The sequence below is a fragment of the Pipistrellus kuhlii genome, unplaced genomic scaffold (assembly GCF_014108245.1).
Source record: "Pipistrellus kuhlii isolate mPipKuh1 unplaced genomic scaffold, mPipKuh1.p scaffold_m20_p_2, whole genome shotgun sequence".
NCBI lineage: Eukaryota > Metazoa > Chordata > Mammalia > Chiroptera > Vespertilionidae > Pipistrellus > Pipistrellus kuhlii.
In genome coordinates, this window is record NW_023425515.1 from 52,467,662 (window position 1) to 52,488,633 (window position 20,972).

Below are 20,972 nucleotides of genomic sequence, written 5' to 3' on the forward strand. Positions count from 1 at the left end.
GCATTTTCCTCTTTCAATTCCTACAGGCAGTACTCTGTTTTATATCTTGACCATTTTAAAGCACATATCACAAAAGCTTCCCAGCTGAAATCTGGAATTTTTTAGATTTTAGTGTCTGTCTTTCTTCAAACCCACAAACTCCTTTTGGATAAATCATACTAAAAACACTGCTTTCTTTCATTTTAGTATTTCCTCACAATTCCTCTGTAACTCCCTATTTTCAAATACCTCCAAAGGCTTTCAGTTATTTGTCTAAACTGACCTCATGCTTATCTCACAATTTCTAAAACATTTACTCAATATCCTTTTTTAAGATTCAAGTCATTCTTCAAGCCTATCTAAATCCTCTTCCCATAAACCTTTGCATGAATAGTTCAGTTACCGACTACTTGACTAGCTTGAAATTAGTATAATTTAAAAACTTAAGATGTCATATTTTTTAAACTTGTCATAATTATCTCCCTCATCTGACCATATTTTATATAATTTGACACCAGAGATCAGTTTCATACTTCATCAGTATTCTCAACAAGTTCTTACAGTATTAAGGCCATAGAAGCATCCCATAAATAATTGTTAACACAGGTAATTTATCTATCCCCAGGAATTCTAGAAATAAAGTGCCACTTTGATTGTCATCTCCTATCTACTTAACCCATTTTAAAAAACATGAAACCAAAGAATAAAACAAATTAATATGAATAATAAAACCCACAACTTATCTTCTTAGTTTATAAAGCACATTCACTTTAGCCTTTCAATAATCATTTGGAATCAGTATTATTATTTTCTTTCTACCAATGATAAATGAAACTCAAACATAAAGTGATTACTTATCCAAGGTCACGTAGCTAGGAAATGGCAGAGGTAAAATCACAAACCCAAATATTCTGCAAGTCTAAGTCTCCAAGTCCAGTGTGGGAATATTTATATGTGGGAATGTATATATACACTATGTTTTAATCATAAACTCATAGTTCCTTTTTTATGTTTCACCATTTTAAATGTTTAGATTTCATTGTTAAAATATTTAATTATCAATATTATTATTATTAGATTCCATTATGTAATTTACATATAGTTTAGATTATTTTTTATGTTTACAAGAAGTCTTTAAATTTGGGCTGATAAAAATATGTAAGCACCTCTCCTCCTGCAGATCCTTCAGAAAATTATTCTCAAAATTGAAATAAATCACTAACCACACATCAGCAATCCCAGAGTAATCAGAGGTGCTGCAGTTGCATCTGAAGCAAAGCCAGATGTGAAACAGATGCAGCACCACCAGAGTTACAGATCACTGATATTAGGTAAGTGCTTTAACTTTGATTGGCTTTAGAATGGGATGGGTGGAGCTGGTCTAGGAGAGGCTATTAGGAGACCTCAATTTCCCCAAGTGATTTCACCCTGGACCCCTATAGAACCCTCCCAGCTCAGCTTCCACCATCCTTATCAAAGTTTAAAGCACTTACCTGATATTGAACCTGAAACTCCAGCACTGCTGCACTACATCTGTTTTACTTCCAGTTCGTCAAGTAGGTACAGTTGCAGAACCTGCGCCAGCCCCTGTTGCTCACAGTGTTGTACCACAGTAGGTGACAGCTGTTAAAACTAAAAATATTTAAGCTTAATTTTGTTAGGAACTTATTTCAAAAAATTATTTTTCAACATAAATAGTTCCATTTTAGTTACTTACCATTAGGATAGGGTGTTTCACATAAAGTTAGAAATTCAACAATAGGATGATCCATTTCAAGTACTGTAATTGCTTTTCCATGCATGATGGTTAAACTTGGTCTTCTGCAAGCTTTGTCATAGGACAGTCCACCAGAAAATATTATAAATGGTTCGCTATATAGGAAAAAAAAGTTAATAAGACTGAAAAGTCATTTTAGATGACACAATGTCACAGGATTGAGCCAATAAACTTGACCAAATTCAGTGCATTTTCCTCTTTCAATTCCTACAAGCAGTACTCTGTAGGAACTGAAATGTAATTACACAGGAGAACAAAGTCTTTCTTGTCCCAAAATATATCACCCAACAATTTACTATGTTTCTATTTTCCTTTTAATGAACATGTATTTTCACCATTAAAATGATTAATGAATCAGTCTTAAGATGTTGAGGTGGGGGATAGGGAAAGGCAATGAGGTAGGAGGGAGGTGAAGGGGTCACTGACTCAAAAAGACATCCACACCTATAGTATTAGTTGGTTCCAAAACTTTAAATCTCTAAATATAGGCTATGTTAGGTTTTTTTTTGTGTGTCTGTGTTTTTCCCCCCACATTAACCAGTTTGCATGTTGGGTCCCAAATCTCAAAAATAAAAAAAAGGGGGCAAGTTTCAATATGAAATAAAATGTGACAGTGGCAAACCCAAAATGGTAGGAGGAAACATGAAAATTCTATGCAATGGAGTTTCTGTGGAAAAAAGTTAAGACAAACAGATGGAGAAAACTAATGTATAAGGGAAAAATAATTCACCAAAAAATTTGTGATCTTATTATCAAATTTACTTAGTGCCAGCCAGTTCTATTTATCTTATAAAATTAAAGTCAAACAATTTTTTAATTCTCTGTTAATTGCAAGATACAGTTAGATAATAGAGTGGGAATGAGATGACTATAAGATATCATAGCTATTAGAAAGTTATTAAATAGCTTCAAAATTTTTCAGTCTTCTCCAATACCTATATATCTAATATATGTATATAAAAGAAAATAAGTGATGATATGAAGTATTTTCAATAAGTAAATATCAAACAGAAAATACTCTTGTTAAAATTTTTTTAAAAAAAGAGCTAGTAAGTACTTTTAATGTACTAAGTTCTTTGAGAATACATGCTTCTCTAAATAATTCACTTCGATCCATCCAATAAACTAAAGGAACTACTTATTTCTAGAAATCACTTTATAAAACTTCCCTTTCTCTTCTGGTTTGTACTGTACATAGTATCATACATTATCAATAGAACATTTGCTAATTTTATGCTGACTGTATACAACAACAACAAAAAACCTTTAAAAAATTGCCATCAAAGTCTATATATACAATACCTGTACTAATTTTTATTATAATTCTGTCAATATTTTGACAAAAATATTTGAGTTGTAAGCTACACAAGCAATAATGCTCTAATTTATTTTCCTAGAGTCCTTGCATCAATTGGCTTGAGTTAGTCTTTCCCCAGTAATTTGACATAGTAAATTACTCACCTACTAATAATGGTAGTAAGAAACGTTTTTGTTCTTTCTATAAATTACACATATATTATTGAGAAGATTTCTCCAGATTTAAAAATAATTTCTAATGAAATGAGTATGGGTTTCTGTATTTTTGTTTGTTGGTTGCTTTGTTTCACATCAGGATCATGACTTGGAGAACATAGTACCTTTTCAAACATATTGACCTTAATATCTGTTCCAAATATTGATAAAGGCCATAACTATCTACTTATTTCCATGTAAAAGTGAATTTACTCTCATCTCCTAGTACTAATCTAAACATAGGTCAGAAGCAATTCACTCTCCCTCTTTTTTGTAAGCACATTGCAAAATATGTCCTTTCTTCTAAAAAAAAACCCCTGTATTTATTTATTTTCTCATCACCATTTTGTTCCCTATACCCTCCTCAACCTCAGCCACCTCCCCTGTCTTTTCAATATTGAAATCATTTTTGCTCTCATTATGACTCTGCATCAGAAAATATTGGGTATAAACTTAATTATACATGTACTTCTTTGTAAACTACTGAATGATTGAATAAAAAGTTATTTACTCAGGAAAATGCTCAGGGAACCATTCATAGTTAATTGCATTAGAAACTTAATTATTGCAGTAAATCCTCGTAAGTATTACCCTCATTTTATTAATGAGGTTAAATAACTAAGCAAAAAAAACCAAAAGAAAACTGAGGTCTGTCAGACTTCTAAACCTGCTCTTTTAAACAGTAGTCTGTAGTGCTTGTAGTAATAAATAGCTACAATTTACTGAATGATTACCATGCACATCCTATATAATAAAAGCCTATTATGCAAATTGACCAAACCACTGAACTCTTGGTGGAACAATCAGTTGTTATGATGTGCACTGACCACCAGGGGGCAGACACTCAATGCAGGAGCTGCCCACAGCCCACAGGCCCCAGTCCAGGCATGGTGGGTGCCAGCGGGGCTCCTCCGATTGCGCAGGGGCAGGGCCAGTGAGCAGGTGGTGCCAGCTAGCCAAGGCAGGTGCCAGCGGGGGCCCCCAACTGCCCCACCACCGCCCTGGTTGCCCCTCACTGCCCCCCCTGCTGGCCTAGTCGCTCCACACAACCTGCTGGTCAGTCGTTTGGTTGTCCCTCACTAACCCATGCCTGCTGTTTGGTTGTTACTGTGAGGGTGTCATAACCAATTTGCATATTACCCTTTTATAGATGTTTTATAGAAGCTTTATACATATAAATAAAATATATATACATAAGCTAACTGGTTAAAATTATAACAATTTTTATATTATTAGGTCTTTATAATAGTAGGTATAAACAAACATTAAATGTACCTATGATGCCAAGAAAACATTCTAGTATGAGCATATAAGTAATACAAAATAGGATTATCCAATTCAGAGTAAAAATAAAATTAAAGTTTAAGCAAGAGTTGAAATTGTGGTAATTCTGGGTGAATATATTGCCACTAAAAATTATCGCAAGTAAAAAGATTGTTGATGTATAGGATATGGCTGCTATATATACAGAAGAGAATTTTAAGAATTCTTTAATTTTCTATATATTAAAATTCAATACTATTTTATTATGCTAATGAACATTACTGCTTATCTTTTAAACAAACAATAATCTTTCTAATTTCAGAGTATAGAAACCTAAAGTACAGAGGCTTGGTTATGTATTTACTTTTTTCATATGCATTACCAATAGGTAAATAGCTCTTCTTAATAATGGTAAATGACTGCTACTTGTAATGTACATAGCCAAAAGCCCTACATTGTTAAAATTAATGTATATAATACTAATCTGACTATTCATAAAAAGTTAAAATAATTAAGTTATTATTTGTAACATATATACACACACACACACACACACACACACACACACACACACATACATACACATATATAGCTAATATGCTAAGTGTCCCTCCCTCTGTCTGACTGGTCACTATGATGCACATTGACCATCAGGGGGCAGACACTCAACACAGGAGCTGCTGAGCTGCAGTGACTTGGCAGCGGCAGTTCTCAGGTGACGCACCCTGAAACCAGAGAGGAGGAAATCTGATTTCTCATAGGGCCACACGATTCCACCTTTGTCTGTGGGTTCTGTTGTTGCTGGGGCACTGTTGGCCCTGAATCTGGTTTATTGCACACTTTCATTTGCATTCTACACCCAGTATGACAGCAACTTTGCAGAGTCCCTCTCACACTTCAGGACCCCTCAGGGGATGTTGAAGAGCCCATTTCGGCCTGATCGCCCCGGGCCAGGCTGAGGGACCACACCTGCTGGAGGGACCCCACTCACTCTGCCGACCCCGTTTAAGCCCAGTGCCACCCCAGGTGGGGCCGCTGGGAAGGGGCCTCGGGAGGTTGGCTCCGGTGCATGTTTAGCCCGTCTCACCCAGCCCCACCCCGCTGGCCACTTTCTAATGAATTTCCTTTCAATGTTCACACATCCATGCACCAGATCACTAGTATTCATAATAATGCTCAACATATATATGCTTATTAAACAATAAGAAATCTGTTATTGTTAATTTAAAGTATTCCGCCAGGTAATATAATTATGAAAAACTTTAAACAATACACCAACGTTAAAACTTATCTGCCTTTCTTGTCTCTGTTTATTGCATATTTTCCCATATTCCCCAAAGTAAAAGCACATACCTGTTTCTACAGGTCTTGTATTCTACTTTAAGTATTGGCTTACAAGATTCAGATTTTCTTCCTTCTCTTTGACTTTTTCCTAAAGAAAGAAAAAGAATTTTATTAAATATGATTTAATTTTTATTATTCTATAATAATTAAAAGGTTTGACTAAAGGAATATAAAGAAAATAATAATGTAATGTGTGTTTTTTTCCAGTAAAATAAACACATGTCTATGTAGCCTAACATTTTTGTTGAATTTGTAAACAATTTATTGAATCCTAATACTTGACTGCTATATAGTCAATAAAGTTATCTGTAAACTCATGAAATTTATATTGTTTTACATTCTACATGTATAAGTATAGTCTTATGTAAGGTTATTTTAATTATTTAAGTTTGTTTTTAAAAAATCCTCAATCAAGGATATGATTTTATTGATTTTAAAGAGCAAGGAAGGGAGAGGGAGCGAGGAGAGAGGAAATATTGATGTGAAAGTGAAACACTGATTGGTCACCTACTACACATGCCCTGACCTGAGATCAAATCTGCAACCCAGGTATGTGCCCTAACTGGGAATTGAATCTGTAGCCTTTTGATGTATCAGACAACACTCCAAACAACTGAGCCACACCAGCCAGAGCTAATTAAGTTTCAAGATAAAATAAACAATCTTTAAATTGAAAGCACACATATATATTTATGCACAAAATGAAATGTATTATTATGAAGATCCATTTTATCTATAATACAAGCAAACCCCATTCATATGAAAAAAAACATGCTATTCAAAGTTTACAGACTATCAATATCATTGCATTTTCATTAACTTCATTTAAAGGAGGTTCATTAGATGATAAACACAGATAGTATGTTTCATGATTTTAAAAAGTAAATTTAATGATGTATTCTGTTTGCATACAACAAAATAGCAGTTTCTTGTAGGGGAAAGATTATGTTGTTTAGATTTTGAATAGAGTCAAAAAGTATGAAATGGAAACAAAGCTACTTCTGCATTTATTTTTTAAAATATATTTTTATTGATTTCAGAGAGAAAAGGAGAGGGAGAGAGAGAGCTAGAAACATTAATGATGAGAGAGAATCAGTGACTGGCTAACTCCTGCATTACTCCTACTGGGGATGTACAAGATATGTGCCTTTGACCAGAATCAAACTCAGGACCCTTCAGTCCACAGGCCAACACTCTGTCCACTGAGCCAAACCAGTTAGGACTACTTCTGCTTAACTACTTATTTTTCTACTTACATTTTTGTTTATATTCTGTCTCATTTTAATAAAGTTGACATTTTTAGATGATTTATACATTTTTATTTTAAGTACCATTATTTATTCTTGTATTGCCACAGTTGTTTATAGACACAGGTACCTATTATAAGCAGGTGTTTACATGCATATATGTTTAAGTTTTCAGGATAGCTTTAGAATGGCACAACCAAATCCAAATAGGATGTCAATATAGTTATATTTAATATGTTTAAAGGGTAGGGCATTAGCATAAAACATGCTGTATCTGTTCCATGGCATATTTTCTAGACTTGCTTTTTCTTTTACCCTATGTCAGTAAGGAGGCAACTAATAATAAAATATTGGTCATAATCATTCTCCTTTAGAAAAAAGATTATATATAAAAAGTAATTGCTGGCATAATATATAAATCATAGTGCCTTACAAAGAGACACCTCTGGCTCAAGACTCACACTGAACAGTGGCCTTGCACAGAGAGGAACATCTGGTTAGTGGTTACTGGTTTGAGTAATGAGTGGAATAAGAGAACTGAAGGAAGTAAGAGCCAGGAAAGAGATCCATTCTTTACACAGTGATGTCTTTTTTAGCCAGTGCTTCTCTAATAATCACCAAGCTGTTAATTAACCACAACAGTATATTTTATAGTTGTTTATATATCTGGAAGCAATAACTATTTTTCAACAATACACATCAGTATTATGCACCAATTTTAATAGAAAAGACATCCAATTAATTAATGTTTTACTTCAATTTCCAACTCCAAAATTATTTTTTGGGTGAAGGATTTCTGCTTTAATTATATTTATTGCCTGTCAGTAATTGAAGTAGCTTAAATGTCATGTTGTATAAAACACCATAATAAAAAATTGCATTTATTGATACTCCTTACGCTCAGAGTACTGTACTAATTGTTAGGGTACAAAGAAATAAATTTTACTAAATTAATCAAAACAAATATAAAAATGACAATATGAGGTACCATAGGCAAATCACATGTCTAAATCATAGGTAAAAAGGAGAATTATAATAGGGAGTAGAAAATACTTCAAACTGAATATTAACAAAAATTATATATTATTAATGAAATTACATATAAAATTTATAGAATACAGTTGAAGTAGTACTTAGAGAAAATTTTTTACTTTAGAAAGTAAAAATAGCTGAACCAGAAGGAAACAAACTGAATCCAAAGAATATAGATAGATATGACGATGGAGGCCTCTATTGTTGAAATCACTGACACTGGCTTCACTATGTTATAGTGAGGCAGCGGGAATTTAATTGCATATGTTATGAGAGATGCAGATGTTAATGTTTCCAACAACTTGTGAACAGAACTTCATTTAAAAACAGAATGATAGAAAAACCCAAACTGATAAAATAAGTAAAGATATGGTAAAATATATTAAAGTATCAGTTACCCAGTCAAACCAAAAAGAATTTGTATCAAAATTGACTGGTGAGAATGTAAGTAAATAGAAAATGTATGAATAAGCCATTTACAAATTTGCAAATAAAACTTAAAATGGTCGGGAGAGTTGATGGGGAGGAGAACCTATCACAGAAACAAATAATTAAACCTGAGTAGATGTATAGCAAATACGTATCCAAAGTTTCCATAACAGCAATCTTTTAATTTTAATTTTTATTGATTTCAGAAAGAAAATGAGAGGGCAAAAGAGATAGAACCATCAATGATGAGAGAGAATCATTGATTGGCTGCATCCTGCATGCCCTGTACTGGGGATTGAGCCTGTAACCCAGGCATGTAACGATTCATGACCAGAATCGAACCTTCAGTCCACAGGCTGACTGACACTCTATCAGCTGAGTCAAACCAGCCCAGGCATAGCAATCTTTAAATAAAGCATCTCATGTAAGTGTCTAAATTTAAAGTAATCTCTAAGTAAAGCACTTCAGATTAAATGTATTAATCATCTGCAGATGGAACAGGCAGCTGTGGTACAAAACATGGCAGACTAACACAAGATGAAATAATTCCATATTGTGATTTATAAGTCATCCATTGTTTTAAAAAATGACTGCTTTCTAAATGCTACACTTTATAAATGCTCAGAAACTATAAAATAGAATGTATTTGATTAAATGGTAGGTTTTGACCTCTCTATTCTAAGAAACAACCAACACTTAGAGGCAAACATAGAATTCTGATCACCAATATTCTTGAAAATAATATGGTCATCTGAGTCAAAGATAGGTGGACATGCCCAACATAAATGCTAAGTATGCTTTTCAATGAGGAAGATAAAAATAAATACAACCTATAATAATACCACAATCCTCATAATTTAGTGGAACCAAATGGCAGAAATGGAAATAAATGTATTAACTAGAAAACAACAGATAGGAATTAGGTCTGAAAGTCAGATCTAGGTAATGCCATTCTCCTTAACAATTAAAAACTGGCCAAACATCCTTTATTATCTTCTCTGTTTCATATATATATATATATATATATATACATATATATATATATCAGCCATCCATTATCCAATTTTTGGTTGGAAAGGTCTATATAAGTATCACTTACTAAGTAGGAAAGTGGATAGATAGGAAGTTTGGAGCATAATGTGGGGGTCTGAATGAGGTGTAAAAGAGGTATTTAGAATCAGAAGCTATGTCTATTGCTTCTTTCTACCAAACACATTGATACCACCTCTTTAAATTCTATAATTTATTCCTTTTGAAAGCATACATCTTACCATGTGGAATTGTGATCTGGAAAGGACGGCTTGGGTTTTTCAGGTTCCACAAAGTCAAGCTACCATCTGAATGGCTGCACATGAACTGTCTGCCCTCATGATGCCAATCAATTGAATGAATAGCCTAATGGAATAACAATTAAACAGGTAGAGTGAGAGAAGTTGATATTATAAAGAAAAATTATTGACATAAAATTATTATAGCAATAGCACTTAATAAACATATATAATTTTTCTGACCCAGATTTTATTATCTTTGATTCATCCCTTTATGGGCTTATAAAAGGGTACAAAAAACTCATCTCTGAGATAAATAAAAGTTAAGTAAATTTTCTAACATCATTAGATCCCACAACTTGTTATCAATTTTACATCCTTCCTGTATCCTATAATGTTTCTTTGAAAATTTGTTTATATAGAAGTAAAAGAAAGGTTATCTGAAGATGATTTCTGGTAAGGTAGTGGGCTAGTTCCACTTAAAGTAGCTAATTTAAAAAACAATTTACATAAGAGCCACCATCTCTTATGGTGAGTCAGACCAATGGGAAGTACTTTATGTATATTATTTCATTTAATTCTATAAAACAAGTATTATTTTTTCAAATTTACACATGGGAAAATAGGCCTAGAGAGATTGAGGTACTTGCTCAGGACACACAACTCAAAGCTGAGGTCTATCTAAATAAAAAATAAAAAAAACCCATATTCAATCATTGTAATACCATACTGCCTTTAACATAAAAAATTTAAATTGATTTAAAGTAAGAAGAATTAATGTTTTTATTTACAGATTCACTCTGTAGTTATGAAAGAAAATTAAAAAGTATTACTTCATTTTCCCACACTTATTCCCAGTGGTAGCACAGTCTCTTGCATAAAGTAGGCGCTCTAGTAGACATAAAAGCTGAACAGATATATACAACAGGATCCTTTTCTTAAGGGAACTTAGAGAATAGTGAGCTAAGAAAGACTGACATAAATGAACTTCCAAACAGTAGGTATTATTAGAGTTACAGATAACTGACTGCTAGAGTAATAATTAGACACATCATAAAGGAAACAAGATATAAGCTGTACTTCAAAAGATAAGATTTGATTAAGTGGAAAAGATAACATGAAACTGTGAACTTTTGTTTTTTTCTCACCCTGCTCTTCATTACTAGGCAGAGAAGGGAAATGTCACTTCTTGCCACCTCTACATGTTAACTTGGATGAGCCTCTGTTAAAGTTCTCTGAGACTGCTCTTCTACATATTGGGGGGGCAGAGACAGTGCCCGCAGGCCCATCCCTTCTTCCTACTAATAGCTACAACACAAAACCAAAACAAGTACTATAAAAGAAGTATACATATTGTACAGAAGAGTAGACATGTTATTAGAGAGGAGGATGTCAAAGAGTGCATTATTGAAGAAGTGGCATTTGAACTGACTTAATGAATAAATATTCAATTTGTAATTATTTGTTTATACCCCCCCCCTTTTTTTTTCCCATAACAAACAAAAATTGCAACGTTTAATTATTCCCCCAAACCAAGACACTAACACTAGGCAGATTCCCCTTTACAATGTTATTTTCTACGGTAGAGGCTGGGACAGAGATACAAACACAGCCCACTGAATCAGGGTGTGGTGGTGGCAACGTTCTGTTAGAAAAGAAGGGAATTAAAAAAAAAAAAAAAGACCCCCTTTACGCCCCCATTTCCCTGCTCTCCTCCCTCAAGAGGATGCAGACATTCTCCATCTGACAGATCATGCCATGTGGTCAGTTTGTGGGGTGACCAAAAATAATGACCTAAAAATATTGTAGATTTTTATTTTCTTTAAATCTCCTAGTAAAAACGTTAAACTGTCTTCCGAGATTCCAAACTGACGTTGCATAGACCAATTCCTTTCCAAAAATATCTCTAATATATTCCTCTCTATCTCTCTATAGAATTTTAAGTCTAGGAGCTGTGGGCGCCTAGTCACTGAGTTTGAGGGGACCGGAGGGCTCCCATGTGGGGACGGGGCCAGGGCTCAGGGCCTCCAGCTCCAGCCAGCAGGAATTTGGTTACGGCCGAATGTGCAGTCCAATCACCTGGCCCAGTGCCCGGCATGGGAGGATGTGGCAGGCTCTGTCTCCTGGGGTCACTGTCAAGTTCAGACCTCATCTGGAGTGAGGCTGTATACCCTACCCTTTTCTTAAAAAGGACTTTAAAGCTCCACTAAAATACAACTAATTCAAAAAGAATTTAAAAATGTAGAACACAGAAACAAGGTTCCACTGTATATCTTAAAATGATAATCTTATTAGTAAAAGACACTAGAAAGGTAAGAAACCAAAGGAAATTATACATATATCATATAAATCAACATTTTAAATGGTTTCTAAGTAGAAAGTAGGTAGAGTGCAATAGTCCACTGACTTATTTAAACATAGTTAATCCTTATTTAAACATGTCATTGTAAATACTTTTGCTTGCTTTTTAAGGTTAGAAACATTCCTTCTACACTGTTCAAGGCCATAGGAAAACCATCTGATTCAGCATTTTTCTCTGGATTTCCTTTTTAGCTGCTCTACTCTAGTTCCAACTGGCTAACTTCCCAGATGGTATTTAGACTCTTATCTAGCAGCTTAGTCTTTAAAGAAAGAACAATCTCCATCCTTATCTTTACATTCTGTGTATTTAACATAAGGAAAATCCTTCTTTCCTTATGATTTAAGATGCCCCAAAAGTTTATCATAAAGAGTATATTTGTATAACATGACTTGCTGTAGTATTTTTCACCAAGCATGCCACTGTAAATCTTTGGCTATCTTTAAGTATCAAACTTAAAAACTGTTAAGAGAGGATTGGAGGGTGTACAGAAAGGAAGGATTATAAATGTTTTTAAATTTTATTTTTGTATTTATATCAGTGTTATTTTACATTCTTCTGCACTCTTTCACTATAAGCATGCGAGAAACCAGCAATTGTTGACCTGTATATTCCTCCTATCTCTCCCTACTCTACCATCTTAAAATTTTAATTGAAAGCATAGATGTTAACCTTTATTTTCACAGCTATAAGAGGTAATTCTCCTTTCTTTTTCACCTCTGCCTCCAGCTTCACTGTCTTCACATTAGCCTTTCCTGATGATGGAAATAATTAATGGTCTAGAGTCAATCTCTGAACATATGAAGTATAAAGTCAGAGACTATTCCTTTATAAATAGGAGTTAATTGCTTTCTCTAAATGAAACACTAATCAAAGCGAATACCCTAGAAAAATTAATTGTACTGGACAAAACACTGTTCCTAAAGTGTTAACTAAAATTTTTATTGGTAGTTCATCTCATGATAAAATTGTATAACATGTAATGAACCTAAAGCAGTCATATTATAGTGCAAAAAATTAAAATTTAAAAGCTATCAAGACTACATTAAAAATTTTCAAAAGCCTCCTAATATTTAAATCAAAAAGGGGGGATGGCAAAGTAGAAGAATATCATGTAAGGAAAAATATCCTGTAAGTAAATTACAGCTAGAAAATTTGTACTTTAGAAAATTAAATGTAATGCTAATAGCAAAACACCCATGAAAAACACACATGGTATCAAAATAAGCCAGAGGAAAATCATTTGGGCAAAAAATGAAAAAGGATCTATAAAAATATTCCTTTATTAACTTTTGGTTAAGAATATGTTTGTATATTTTCAGAAAACAACTCTGAGACCATATGGATTCTGGCAACAGAGAAGAATTGACAGGACTACTCCAGCCATGAAAACAGAAGAGAAGCAGTCCAGAGATGGAAGAGGCTGACGACGCCTTGCCACACTAGCAGTCAACAACTATGAGTCACTGTAAGTTGCCCAGGACCAAACTAGAAAGGGTTACACCTGAATTACCACCATTTGTCCACCATCCAGAACTGAAATATCATTGCTGACATATACACATAAGGAACTGTTTGAAATTGACATTGGGTCTCAAAAGAACTGTTGGCTCAGAAAGAAACTCACTACAGACTGATTCATTTGCCTTTCAGCATAATCATTATTGTTTATCTCATTTTCAGTTCTTGTAAGTATATTTCCAGTAGGACATGATTTCACTCATCTAGGGGAAATGATGAACAACATAGACTGATGAACAAGAACAGACCTAGAGACAAGGAGGCATGGACCTCAGGGGGAGGGTAGGGATAAAAGAGAGAGATCAACCAAAGGACTTGTGTGCATACATATGAGCCTAACCAGTGGTCAAGGACAACAGGGGGCTGGGGGCATGACTGGGGTGGGGGTGGGGGATGGGAATGGGGGAATGAGGACAAATATGTGATATCTTAATAAATAAAGAAATTTAAAAAAATAATAAAATGTTTTAAAAAATGAATGAAACACTAATCAGCCTCAACTACGTACAATAAAACTTCAAGATCTTACTGACTCTTATTATTAGGCATCTCTATTCTAAAGCAGCAAGTATTAGAAGATAAGACCGTTCAATTTAACAAATTAAATTTGATGACACATAAAAATAATTTTCTGTGTGAATAGTGTCTTTAGAGACCGTAAGGATAATGAGTTAAGACAAAAACACACAGCCTAAAGAAAGGAAAAGAACTTTAGATGAAGGTGGCTATACAGTACAGATAATAGGCACTAAAGTATATAAGATGCTATAAAGGGCCCCCAATAATGGGCACTAAAGTAGGCAGAATTCCCACTCAGAAAAACAACTCAGAGTTGGAACTTGTGCAAATACCAACAGGAAGTGTGAGGCATTGAATCAGAATCAGTCAGTGTCCCAATGATTAGAATACTGGTAACATACATAGCTTAAAAGCAAAAAAGACACAAAGTCATAACATGGTTTCAAATATTTCAGGAGAAATCACTTACCTCATCATAATAAAGTCTCAGTTCTGCTCTTTTAGATTTCAAGTCCCAGAATACCACAGTACCATTTTCATAACCTATTAGCAGCTGGGAAGCATTAGAACAATCATTTTGTAATGCTAACATTAATTTTAACTCGTTCCACATAAAATTTAATGTTAATACATTAAAATGAAATCATCCTATATAATACAATTTTATTAGGATACCAATTTTTCCAGATTCTGAATATAGACTTGCTATGTTTTAAAAAACTGGCAAATATGCTATTTCAATATAAACATTTACCAATTATATCTGCCTCATTCTAAAAAGAAATTGAGGAAATATGTAAAAATACATGACACACACACACACACACAAAAATAAAGAAATTGAAGCAAAAGAAAAAAGGGATAGGAAAAATAAAGATGAAATAAAGGATGAAATGAAGTTTAATAAATTATGTATAATGCCATTCAGTCCAATGCACTTGAAAATGTGGCCACAAATCTAGTTTCTCTATATTAAGTTTTTTTCTTTGATTTATAATAGCATTTTAAACTCAGATTTATGAACACTTAGAAGTTCACAAAGGTCTTCTAGAGATTCAAGTCATTAAAAGTAATTAATATTTGTTTATAAATCAATAAAAAGACAATTAAAATACATGTTCTTAATTTTAAAGTAAAAGAATCTGAGAACAGATAATTATTAGATCATATTCAAGTTTCAACTAGTCCTCGCCATGCTGATTTTTGCTATGATTCTGAGGGCTTATGTTTCATTAAATTTAATCTATCCTTGATTGAAAAAATAGAAAGGATAAAAATAGGCCAGTGTTGAAGTAATAATATAGCCCATGGATTTGCCTTAAGATAATTTTCTAGAAATCTATTAATAATATTTCTCTGATGAGAATTGTTATAGAGTATGATGTTTCAATATTCAACAAAAAAACAAAACTCGGTGGTAAAACAGAAAATATAGTGCTGGTTACAAGCTACTCCCACATAGCATCCAGAGACTTAATCACTTACACAAAAAAGAACAAATCAGCTAGTAGTTTTAACAGGAAATAAACAAAATTTCATATATCAGGTCAGGAAAGCAATGTATGCTAATTTTTGAAGCTATAATATATTCTTATTTTGTTTTTAAACCATACAATAAATTTTAAAATTGATTTGACAAAACAATTGAGCTTCTTTACAAACTCAAGGGCATAATGATATATTTGTAATACCTTAATCAATAAAAAATACGTAATAAAAAAGTGTAAATTTAAAGAATATTTTCTAAAATAAAAATTTTAAAATATATTTTAATATTTTATTTATTTTTTACAGAGAGGAAGGAAGAGGGACAAGAGATGTTAAAAACATCAACAAGAGAGAAACATCGATCAGCTGCCTCCTGCACCCCCCCCACTGGGATGTGCCAGGAACCAAGGTATATGCCCTTGACCAGAATTGAACCTAGGACCCTTCAGTCCACAGGCTGACGCTCTATCCCCTGAGCTAAACCGGTCAGGGCCCTAAAATAAAATTTATATAAAATCATATATATTGTACTAACATGTGTTTCAACTTCAAATAAATTCTATTTACATACCAGAGAAAATGATGGACAATAAAACCAATTCCTATGTAGTATATGAGAAAAATTCCTATAGAGTATATAGAAATAAAATTTGTACATCTGAAAAGTTTGAAAAATCTAACTTAAGTGAAAAAATCTTCTATAATAATAAAAGCCTAAGTAACCATCGCAATCGAACGAACAACCGAACAGGCTGCGTGGGGCAACCTGTCAGGCAGGGGGATCAGTGAGGGGCGAGCAAATGACTGAGAGCAGACTGCAGGGGACAATCAGGCCCACGGGAGGGGGCGGGGGCAGTTGAGGGCAACCAGACCAGCAGAGGGGCACAGTGAGGGCAACCAGGATGGCAGGGGGTGGGGTGGGGGCAGTTGGGGGTGACCAGGCCGGCAAGGGGGCAGAGTAAGGTGCAATCAGGCTGGTGAGGGGACAGTTAGGGGCAACCAAGCCAGTGAGTGGGGGGGGCAGTTAGGGGCAATCAAGCAGGTAGGCAGGTGAGCAGTTAGGAGCCAGTGGTCCTGGATTGTGAGAGGGATGTCCTGGATTGGAGAGGATGCAGGCTGGGCTGAGGGGGGACCCCCCAACCCCACCCCGTGCATGAATTTTGTGCACCGGGCCTCTAGTATATAATAAAAGCCTAATATATTGTATAAGTGTCTGATTGACTGGTAGGCCGTTCAACCAAAGTGTAATATGCTAATGATATGCTAAGGCCACTAAACCGCTTGCTATGATGTGCACTGACTACCAAGGGGCAGTAGTAGACTCTTGGGGTCCAATTGATCAGGACTGAGCAAGATAGGCTGTACATGCCTTTGAGTCCTCCTTTGGTCCCTCCCCAGCTGGCCAACCTCCCATGTCCCTCTCCAGCCCCAATTGTGCACCAGTGGGGTCACTGGGCCTGGCCTGTTCCCTCTCATAATCCAGGACCCTTGGGGGATGTCAAGAGAGCTGGTTTCAGCCTGACAGCAGACAACCAGTCACTGTGATGTGCACTGACCACCAGGGGGCAGACACTCAACACTGGAGCTGCCTCCTGGTGGTCAGTGCACTCCCACAGAGGAAATGCCACTTGGTCAGAAGCCAAGCTCATGGCTGGCAAGTGCAATGGTGGTGGCAGGAGCCTCTCCCGCCTCCACGGCAGCGCTAAGGATATCCGACTGCCTGACTACAAGAGGGCACAGGCCGAGTAGAGGGACCCTCCCCTCAGTGCATGAATTTCATGCACCAGATGTCTAGTGAATAATATAACCTTTCATAATCTGAGCCCAAAGATTTAATTAAATATTGTAATATTCTAAAATGCTATAATAATATATTTTTTCAAAGTAAATATCTGAAAATGGATGTTGTAAAACGTTACTAGCAATAGCTTCAGTAAAAGTTACAAAATATAAAATATTGAACCTCAAAATGTCATAAATTGAGATAATTATACAATACTATAATACAGGAAATGTAAAAAACAAACAAACACACACACACACAAAACACTGGAATCATTTAGAGAACTGAGATAGAGAAAAGCAGCCCCTGACATCCACGAGATATCAGACAAGGTCATTCTGTGACCAAGATGGATCAAGACAAATGCAAGATCACTCTGCAACATGTGTGACCACACCAAAACATAAAACTATACAATATTACATATATTCATATGTTATGTAATTATATATACGTATATAATTTAAAAATATCCCTCCCATAATAGAATGTAAGTACCATAAAGGCACAAAAGTAGGATGAATTATTCACTACTACATCATCAGAACCTGGATCATTATGTGAGGAAAATAGATTATCTGATAAATGTATGTTAATTATTAAACACCAGCACTGACCAATGTGACTCAAGTGGGTACAGCATCAGCCCACTTACTGAAGGGTCGTGGGTTCGATTCCTGGTGAAAGGCACATACCTGAGTTGCAGGTTGGACCACTGGCCCCAGTCCAGGTGAATGAGAGAGATAACTAATTGACGTGTCTCTCTCACATTGATGTTTTTCTCTCTCCTCCTCCTCCCTCCTCCCTCCCTTCCACTCTCGTCAGAGCAATGGACCCTGCCTGGTGTGGCTCACTGGCTAAGTGTATACCTATGAACCAGGAAGTCATGGTTTAGTTCCCAGTCAGGACACATGCCCAGGTTTTGCACTTGATCCTCAGTAGGGAGCGTGCAGGAGGCAGCCCATCAATGATTCCCTCTCATCATTGATGTTTCGATCTCTCTCTCCTTTCCCTTTCCCTTCTTCTCTGAAATAAATTTTTTTAAAAGTATTTTAAAAAGCAATGGAAAAAATATCCTCAAGTGAGGATTTAAACACACGCACACACACACACACACACAAACAAAACAAAAAAAGCAACAACAACAAAAAAAACATACCAAAGTATCAAAACAAATTAAAAGTCACTGACAAAAACATTTTGGAAACAAAAAAATATATTCCTAAATAATTAATGGTAAAAGAGAAATCATTATGAAATTAAATACAAGTGCCTCATAATGAAAATTATGGGACATGGGTAAATATTTGTCAACAGAGAAATGTATGTTTTATAAACATATATAAAGAGACAATTTTTAATTGTTTACTGATATAATCATTTGACTTTAGAAAAAAACATTTAAATACCAAATTTCAGGAAATAGAAGAAAAAATAATGAGTCCTTTCAACAAGAGCAAAGAATACATTTCACTTATTCAAGTACACTTCTATATCTTTAGGAAGTTGGAAAGTCTTCCATGCATAGATTTTCTGGTTAATTTTATATCTAATTATTTTGAATTTTTGGTTGCTGTTTTATATGAGATCATCTCTTAATTGTCTCTTCTAAGAGGGTACTGTTTCTATGGTTGGATTTAGGATGTTACCCTCTAAATTCTATCACTGTTTTTATTCATTTAAATGTTAATTTTCATAGGAATTCTAGGAATATTACCATATAACCTAAAATAGGGACTGTTTTATTTCTTTCTTTCCAATTTTTATTCCTTTTTTCCTATGTATCTAACCACATTACAAAAAAAATCCATTAAAAATAGTGGAGAGGAAGAGAAAGTATCCTTGCTTTCTTCCTGACTTTAGTGCCAATGCCTCTAGTATTTCCCCCATTAAATGAGATCTTGGATTCTATATATTTAACACTAGAGGTCCAGTGCACGAAATTCATGCACAGGAGGGCTGTCCCTCAGCCCAGCCTGGTACCCCGCCCCCCCCGAACTGTTCTCTTCTGCTGACCTGGTCCCCCCCAACTGCCTTCCCCTGCAGGCCTGGATTCCCCCCTCAACTGCCCTCCTCTGCTGGCCTGGTCACCCCTAACTGCCCACAACTGTCCTCCTCTGTAGGCCATCTTGTGGTGGCCATCTTGTGTCCACATGGGGGCAGCCATCTTTGACCACATGGGGGCAGCCATTTTGTGTCTTGGAGTGATGGTCAATTTGCATATTACTCTTTTATTATATAGGATATATATACATATGTACATAAGCATGTGTTAATTCATTTCTATACATTTCTTGTCAGGAATCCTATATAATAAAAGCCTAATATACTAAATGTCCGGTCAAATGGTCATCCATTCAACCAATCAAAGCATAATATGCTAATGATATGCTAAGGCTGCTCAACTGCCTGCTATGATGTGCACTAACCACCAGGGGACAGATGCTCAATGCACAGGATTGGCTCCCTCCTGTCTGGACTGGGCCTGCAGGGATCTGGCCAAATCCAGCTATCCAACATCCCCCGAGGGGTCCCGGATTGCAAGAGGGCATAGGCCAGGCCAAGGGATCACACCAGTGCATGAACCCATGCACCAGGCCTCTAGTATTTTAATAAATATATTTATTAAAGTACAAAGAAAAGTACACAAGTTATAGATGTGTCTTTAATGAATTATGAAGTGAACATACTCAAGAAAATACTACCAAATCAAGAAACACAATGGGAAAACAAGAAATAGAAGAAAAACAATGCAAGACTCTCAGAAGCCTATTTCACAACCTTACCCAGTCAATATCCTAATCTTCTTTGTCTAAAGGTAACTACTATCCCCACAATGTATTCATTTTACAGGTAATGTAAATGTTGTTATGAATAAATTTATAAATGCCTTTTGGTGAACACATATATGCATTTCTGTCAAATATATACTTATCCATATTTATTCATGGGGTAAGAGTATATTTAACTTTAATTAATAGTGCCAAGCAGTTTTCCAAATTAATTATACCAGTTTTCATTTAAAAAAAAACTGCATAAGAGAGCTTCAATTCCTTCTCACCTTCTTCAACAACTAATATTGTCGATAGTTGCACCATGTTAAATAAAAGATGTATATAGTCAGCATCTTTTATCAGTTCTTATTACAGGAGGAAAACATTAATTCACCATTAAGGAGGATATTTTCATACTTTTGGGTAAATAAGTGAAGTTCATATTAATTACTTTCTTTTCCTAATGTTACAAGATAACTTTATTTATTGTGAAGGGAAGTTAAATGAAATCAAATGCTTCTTTTTATTGTAATATATTTTCTCCTTATTTCTGTTAATATGGATATGATATTGACTATGAAAAGTTAAAACACCTTTGTGTTTCTGAGATGAACACAAATTAGTTGCGTTGTTTGTACTTTTTTCTTCAGTTCTTCATCAGCTAGTCAGAGATGCAT

The 20,972-nt window shown here is 34.9% G+C and overlaps 1 protein-coding gene across 9 annotated transcripts in view; it reads right to left on the bottom strand.

The window, feature by feature from the left end:
• STXBP5L (syntaxin binding protein 5L) overlaps positions 1–20,972 on the bottom strand; it is a 165,086-nt gene that overhangs the window by 90,265 nt on the left and 53,849 nt on the right. For all 9 annotated transcript variants that reach the window (XM_036448297.2, XM_036448292.2, XM_036448295.2 and 6 more), the window contains exons 7-10: positions 14,720–14,803; positions 9,855–9,978; positions 5,885–5,963; positions 1,697–1,851 (exon numbers count right to left, since the gene is read on the bottom strand). In XM_036448297.2, the coding sequence (XP_036304190.1) occupies positions 1,697–1,851; positions 5,885–5,963; positions 9,855–9,978; positions 14,720–14,803 (442 nt within the window). The remainder of the gene's footprint in view (positions 1–1,696; positions 1,852–5,884; positions 5,964–9,854; positions 9,979–14,719; positions 14,804–20,972) is intronic.